The sequence below is a fragment of the Ictalurus punctatus genome, chromosome 20, assembly GCF_001660625.3.
Source record: "Ictalurus punctatus breed USDA103 chromosome 20, Coco_2.0, whole genome shotgun sequence".
Classification (NCBI taxonomy): Eukaryota; Metazoa; Chordata; class Actinopteri; order Siluriformes; family Ictaluridae; genus Ictalurus; species Ictalurus punctatus.
Window position 1 is genome coordinate 12,532,727 of NC_030435.2, and position 7,500 is coordinate 12,540,226.

Consider the following 7,500-nt stretch of genomic DNA (forward strand, 5'->3'; position numbering starts at 1 on the left):
TTCAGATGGTGTCAAATGTGTGTGGCAGCAACCAGGTGAGGAGTAAAAAGGCAAGTGTGTCTTGCCTACAGTCAAGCATGGTGGTGGGAGTGTCATGGTCTGGGGCTGCATGAGTGCTGCCGGCACTGGGGAGCTAAAGTTCATTGAGGGAATGCCAACATGTACTGGACACACTGAAGCAGAGCATGATCAGTATGAAGTATTCCAGCATGATAACACGTCCAAGACAACCCAACACTGCCTTCCTAAGAAGCTGAGGGTGAAGGTAATCGACTGGCCAAGCATGTCTCCAGACCTAAAACCTATTGAGCATCTGTGGGGCATCCTCAAATGCCGGTGGAGGAGCACAAGGTCTCTAACATCCACCAGCTCAGTGATGTCGTCATGGAGGAGTGGAAGAGGACTCCAGTGGCAACCTGTGAAGCTCTGGTGATCTCCATGCCCAAGAGAGTTAAGGCAGTGCTGGAAAATAATGGTGGCCACACAAAATATTGACACTTTGGACCCAATTTGGACTTTTTCACTTAGGGGTGTACTCACTTTTGTTGCCAGCGGATTAGATATTAATGGCCGTGCGTTGAGTTATTTTGAGGGGACAGCAAATTTACACTGTTACACAAGCTGTACACTCACTACTTTACATTGTAGCAAAGTGTCATTTCTTCAGTGTTGTCACATGAAAAGATATAATCAAATATTGACAAAAATGTGAGGGGTTTACTCACTCTTGTGAGATACTGTAAGGCCAGTCCATTACCATTTAACACAATTCAAGCTCACATCTTAGAGTCAAAACTTGTATGGTTGGGTGTAAATCCATATTTGATTCAGTGGTATACTTCTTTTCTCACAAAGAGAGTCCAAATTGTTAAAGTGAACAAAACCTTGTCATCAGCAGTTAAAACAAATGTTGGAGCACCCCAGGGCTGCATTAGTTCTGCCATGCTTTTTACCTTGTACACAGATGACTGTCATGTACACAGACAGGTCTAGTAATAATTGTGAATGAACATACTGTCATGAAAGAAAAATGTCAGACTAGGTCTGACAATAGTCACTATCAATCTATAGTATGCACATGTATACATTCCCTGTAGTATGAATAGTATACAGCGGTGCTTGAAAGTTGTGTGGTTTGGTTTTGTTTTGTTCTTCTATTTTCTATATATCTGCATAAATATGACCTAAAACATCAGATTTTCACACAAGTCCTAAAAGTAGACAAAGAGAATCTAATGAAACAAATCAGACACAGATATACTTTGTCATTTATTTATTGAGGAAAAAGATAAAATATTACATATCTGTGATTGACAAAAGTATGTGAACCTCTAGGATTAGTGTTCATTTGAAGTTGAAATGTTGAAATGTCAGATGTTTTCAATCAGTGGAATGACAATCTGGTGTGAGTGAATGCCCTGTTTTATTTAGAACAGGGTTCTATCAAAGTCTGATCTTCACAACTCTGTTGGAAAAGTGTATCATAGCATGAACAAATGAGATTTCTGAGGGCCTCAGAAAAACAGTTATTGGTGCTCAATAAAGCTGGAAAAGGGTTCAAAATCATCTAAAGAGTTTTAACTCCACCAATCCACAGTCAGACAGATTGTGTACAAATGGAGGAAATTCAAGACTATTGGTACCCTTCCCAGGAGTGGCTGACCAACAAAGAGCCTGACTTGTAATAGTCCGCAAGGTCAGAACAGAACACCGGGTAACTTCTAAGCAACTTATGGCCTCTCTCACATTGGCTAATGTTAATTTTCATGAGTCTGCCATCAGGAGAACACTGAACAACAATGGTATACATGGCAAGGTTGCAAGCCACTGCTCTCCAAAGAGAACGTTGCTGACCGTCTGCCCTTTGCTTAAGATCTTGTAGACAAGACTAGAGCTGCAACAACTAATCGATAATAATCAGTTATGGGAATTGTCAACGAATCTCATTATCGATTAGTTGGTCTGTGCGCGGTACATTTACTCATTACGTTACTTCTGTTCTGAAAACATGCTTCGGAGAGTAAGTACTAAAGTTGTGTCCCAAATTACATCCAATATACTTTCACTATGCACTACCGTCTAGTGCAGTGTTTCTCATCCGGAGGGCGGGGGGTATAATTGCAGGGGGTCCGTAGGAAAGTATCAATGTATCAAAACATATTCAAATGATGTTTTTTAATTAATCAATTTGGTTATTCGCAAATATCATATTAGCTGAGCTGACAATCGTTCATTAATGGATTAATTTTGGATTTATTTTAAATTTATTTACAAATGAAATGATAATTTGCAAAAACCTGTGAGTGGTAGACAAGTTCAAGTGTTGCATTGATGGATAAAATAAACAAAGGATAATTCAGAGAATCAAATTAAATGTCACACCAACAATAACGTAAAAAATTAAATCTTTGTTTTGATTCAATTTTAATGTTCATATTATTGATGTCAAATATTAATAAAAATAAAGCAACATATATAGAAATGACTATTTAATATATAGCCTATAATTGTTGTGGAGTTAGGGGGTCCTTGTGGATTGTTCGAAATATGCTTGGGGTCCAAAGCTCACAAAAGGTTGAGAGCCACTGGTCTACAGTTTGAATTTTAGAAAGGTAATATAGTCACAAATGGAAACACCCCCACCGCCCAAAAAAAACACACACACACAAACATACACACACCTTATACTCTGAATGCAAGCATTAGTTTTAATTCACTGATAAGGTGGCAGGCCAAAAAGATTTATTAAAAGCATTAACATTTGAATAATTATTAGTGACATTAGGCTACATTTTGCTGACAGGACACGGGCTAAATGGCAGTGCATGGTGGCCCATTAGGAGGTAGTTTATAACATTGAAATGCATTAGCGTCGTTAACAAATAACTGGCTATCGCAAGCATTACATGGAGCATAACGTTAGCTGGTTTCATGGCCACAATGAAAGCTGCCTCAAACAAACGTAATATAGCACCCGTCTTTCAGGTGTGTTGCCAAATTCCAGGTGTTTCCTCGCTTTGTCCGAAATTAACAATAGCATCGGCTGCACACTAGCATCTGATGCTAGCTTTCCACTCTTTTCCTTTCAACTAGTCGGGGTGGAGCTAATTGCCGCCATCTGTAGTTTTTCCCGTGTGCTTGTAGGTGTTCTTCTTCCTCTTTACCACTTGTGGACCGACTAAAACACTTGCGCGTATTTGTTGCCCTATCAGGTCCGGAAGAATTGCAACCTCATGTTGCTAAAATGTGCTAAAATTCCTCCAAGCCAATGTGTAGGACTGATCAACAGCTACTGGAAACATTTATTTGCAGTTATTGCTAGACCAGGGGGTTACAACAGATACTGAAAGCAAAGTTTCACATACTTTTGCCACTCATATGTAACATTCTAACATGTGTAATACTGGATAATTTTTCTCAGTATATAAATGACCATGTATAGTATGTTTTGTTTCTAATTGGGTTGTCTGTATCTACTTAAACTACTTTTTAAAAAATCTGATGATGTTTCAGGTTTCATATTTATTCAGGAATGTAGACAATTCTATAAAGTTCACAAACTTTCAAGCACCACTGTAGTATGTACTTGCACACATGAACTTTAAATGTTATCCATTACCATGGGAACAACTAAAGACCTTTCAACATGGTTGTTGATCTGCATAAATCCGGTAATGGTTATAGAGAATACATTCAGTGATTTAAAACAACAAAAAAAATGGACTGCCAAAAATTGTACCCATGTGCACAATGAGGATGATGGTGAAAAAATGCAGAGTTTTAGAATTGGTTAGTTGACTCTGTGGCTGTCAAGTAAAATCAACTATTAAACACCACTTTCATAATAACAAGCACTTTGGAAGATTTGCAAGAAGGAACTTCCTTCTGAAACTGACTCGCAGTATGCATCCACTGACCTTCACCAATGAAACTATGGAATAATGTGCTATGGTCAGAGGAAACCTTTTTGGTCTTACAAACCTTCAGCATGTTTGGTGGCCAAATAGTCTGCGTATAAAATAGCCACTGTAAAAATATGCTGGTGGGTTTTTTTTGGTTTTTTTTTTATAAATGCATTGGGTCTGTTTTATTGCTGCTCATACAGGGGCTCTTATAAAGAGTGGTGGCATCACAAGGTTCAGTCTTTTTAACGCTTTTAGAAGGTAGTTGATGCCACTTTTTCCCACTGACTTCTTTTTTTTTTCCTCTTTACTAACTACAGTCTGAAAGATGACGACAGTGGAGATCACGACCAGGACAACGGCTCACCGAAAGATGGTGAGAAGGAAAGGAATGAGGATGAGGAAAAGGACCAAAACACTACCAAGAAGAAGGTTTGTGTGTGTGCTTGTGTGTGTGTGTGTGTGCTTGTGTGTGTGCTTGTGTGTGTGTGCTTGTGTGTGTGTGCTTGTGTGTGCTTGTGTGTGCTTGTGTGCGCTTGTGTGCGCTTGTGTGTGCTTGTGTGTGCTTGTGTGTGCTTGTGTGTGTGTGTGTGTGCTTGTGTGTGTGTGTGTGTGTGTGTGTGTGTGTGTGTGTGTGTGTGTGTGCTTGTGTGTGCTCATCCCAGGACATGTATTCACAAAGCTCACAAGTTTACACTTGGTTTTACTTTTTGGTTTTGTTTTGCTGTTATGCTCAGCGTGATATTTGTGGCCTGTGACAGAACTAACTAGTGAGATCGATAAAACTGCACACACATTCTCTTCTGTGTATATGTTATAGGCTGTGGTTCCTGGGGCAGGTGAACACCCTCTTCAGTATAACTACACATTCTGGTATTCTCGGCGAACCCCAGGCAGACCAGCCAGTACACAGAGCTATGAGCAGAACATCAAACAAATTGGCAGCTTTGCTTCGGTTAGTCACACGTTTGTTTAAATTGAGGGCCATACTTGAATATATAGACTATACACTCAATCCCTCTCTCCTTAAGCCTAAATTTTGTCTAAACCCAAAATCCACTTACACTCATACCAACCCACAAACATTTGCAGTCATAACTGTAAACAAAAGCAAACACGCACTCACTAATACAACCCTATGTTTTCTTAAATCTTCACAGTTGTGGTTGTTGTATCATTTTCATTAAAACTAATATACAGTCTGGGCCACAGGTGGAGCAGTTCTGGCGGTTTTACAGTCACATGATCAGACCAGGTGATCTGACTGGCCATAGCGACTTTCACCTGTTTAAAGAGGGAATCAAGCCCATGTGGGAGGTGAATATACCAATATTTCTTGCATAACTCAGTGTAATTTGTTTTGATTGATAAGCTGTTGTTGTGTTATTATTTATTGTTGCATTTTTTTTTTTATGTACTTAAGTGAAATAAAACTAACGTCTCTCTCTCTGTTTTGTCTCATCTATGTCACTAGGATGATGCTAATAAGAGTGGAGGGAAGTGGATAATTCGGCTGCGGAAGGGTCTGGCCTCACGCTGCTGGGAAAATCTGATCCTGGCCATGTTGGGTGAGCAGTTCATGGTTGGTGAGGAGATCTGTGGCGCTGTTGTCTCAGTCCGCTTCCAGGTACTAAAACACTGTGCCGGAATACCTAATTACATCATGGACTTTTGCTTCATTGTACTAATCTGGAGGTTTGTAGCTTCACTCCTCCAGTCTATAAATTCTGTAAATGTGACTAATCTGGAAAAGCATATGGAGATCTGTTGACGTGTTGCCTACATTAGGAAACTTAATGCAGTTGTTTATTCATTTTTAGGTTATTTCTCCATTATCACACACTTTATAAAGTTTGTAGGTGGCATCATATTTCTAGCCCTCTCCATCTTCAAAGCAAGCAAAACATTGTAAAATATTTTGGTGTGTAGGGTTTTATTAAATTGTTGTAAATATTTACTTAGTATGAGTGGATATGTGACGTCAGACTTTATTTAATGTTCTTACCACACTTCCACTCATGACACATGAATTATGAAGCAAATTAGTAGAAATAAGTTATTTAGGTTTATTGCTAAGTAATCTGATGGCCTTAAGAGTAGGTGGTTTAATTGAGGGGGGTGTGTGTGTGTGTGTGTAGGAGGATATCATATCTATCTGGAACAAAACGGCAAGTGATCAGGCCACTACTGCTCGCATCAGAGACACGCTTCGCAGAGTCCTCAACCTGCCACCAAACACCATCATGGAGTACAAAACGCACACTGACAGCATCAAGTGAGTGGCTGCACACAAATGCACACATGCTTGCATTATTAACTTTAAGCACCAACAGGCTGTACAAAACACGCCCATCTTTGAACTTGATCCAAAACACAACCATGGAGAACAAAAGACCCATTGACATTACATTTTAATAGGAAGATTTTATTTTACATTTGTGTACATTTTCTTTGTTTTCAGGGCTTGGGAGGATTTTCATGGACTGGTGAATGCTAGTGGTGGTCGCTAGGTCTTTCTCAAGGGTGAACAATTGCAGGGGTAGGACCAGTATAGCACCTTTTTTTTTTAAAGAAAAAAAAATTCTCCATATAACACTCCAAAATATCTTCATGCCAAAAGCAAAACTGCACCATACTTGACCTTATCAGTCTAAACCTTAACCACTATAATGGTTATAACCCTGCTATATTTGATAAACAATTTGCTATTTTCAGTCTCTAATTTAATACAATGTTATTTCATTTCTAGGTTTAGTTACCTTCAGTGTGGATGAAGAGGACTTTCCTAGGGCATACAACTCACTTATTTATGAATTAACATTGTTTTGAATAGAAAACAAAAGGGATATTGGCTACTGGAAAGCCCATATTCCTGGTCAAAATATCTGTTCAGCTAAAATGCCCCTGAGAATGAAGGAGGAGTCAAATGACCAGTAACAGATGTTTTCAATACTTATTAAGAAAAACATAAGCCAGTGCAGAAACAAGCCTCAATAATTGTCGCTACTGTGGTTCTGATGAAGGCTGATTAACAAAACCAATCAAATTAAATTTGTTGAATCATTGTACAGTAAGTCATGTTGACCTCATCTGGCAAGTTATTCAGCTTCACATAACCCACACTTCTTAGAAAGCAAGTACTTTTATTTGATATTGTCATAAACAGGGTTACATTTTACTATAGTGCAGTATTTTAATTTCAGTGTTAAAGTTTTGTTTTTGAAATTGTGAGAAACATTATATTTTCAAAGTTTTTTGAAGAGATATATGATGGAATCTGTTCTTGATATTTTTTTTGTTTTAAGCTGAGTGTGTTGAAACTTAAAAGCCTAAAAGATATCGCACAGTGCCTGCTTCCCAGAAGCACTCAGCGATTTTTGCCTTGGAAAGATATTTTTGTGATTATGCTGTCAGCCGAAAAATCCTGATTCTCCTTTTCCACCAAGTAAAACTGAAGAATATTAACTGATGTGGATTTGGCGATTGGGGTTGGTCATGGTTTGTGTACATCTTACATACTGCCTGGATTTATAAACTTGGGTGTGTTTTGAAGTAATGTTTGGATTACTGATGGCAATAAACGTCAAATATGCAGCTG

The 7,500-nt window shown here is 38.7% G+C and overlaps 1 protein-coding gene across 1 annotated transcript in view; it reads left to right on the top strand.

Annotated features, from left to right (window-relative positions):
* The window catches only part of eif4e2 (eukaryotic translation initiation factor 4E family member 2), a 9,814-nt gene that overhangs the window by 2,307 nt on the left and 7 nt on the right, over nucleotides 1-7,500 (top strand). The window contains exons 2-8 of the mRNA XM_017461905.3: nucleotides 4,223-4,334; nucleotides 4,723-4,857; nucleotides 5,115-5,219; nucleotides 5,377-5,529; nucleotides 6,041-6,177; nucleotides 6,364-6,441; nucleotides 6,652-7,500. The exon at nucleotides 6,652-7,500 is cut by the window's right edge and continues 7 nt beyond it. Of these exons, the coding sequence (XP_017317394.1) occupies nucleotides 4,223-4,334; nucleotides 4,723-4,857; nucleotides 5,115-5,219; nucleotides 5,377-5,529; nucleotides 6,041-6,177; nucleotides 6,364-6,412 (691 nt within the window). The 3' untranslated portion in view covers nucleotides 6,413-6,441; nucleotides 6,652-7,500. The remainder of the gene's footprint in view (nucleotides 1-4,222; nucleotides 4,335-4,722; nucleotides 4,858-5,114; nucleotides 5,220-5,376; nucleotides 5,530-6,040; nucleotides 6,178-6,363; nucleotides 6,442-6,651) is intronic.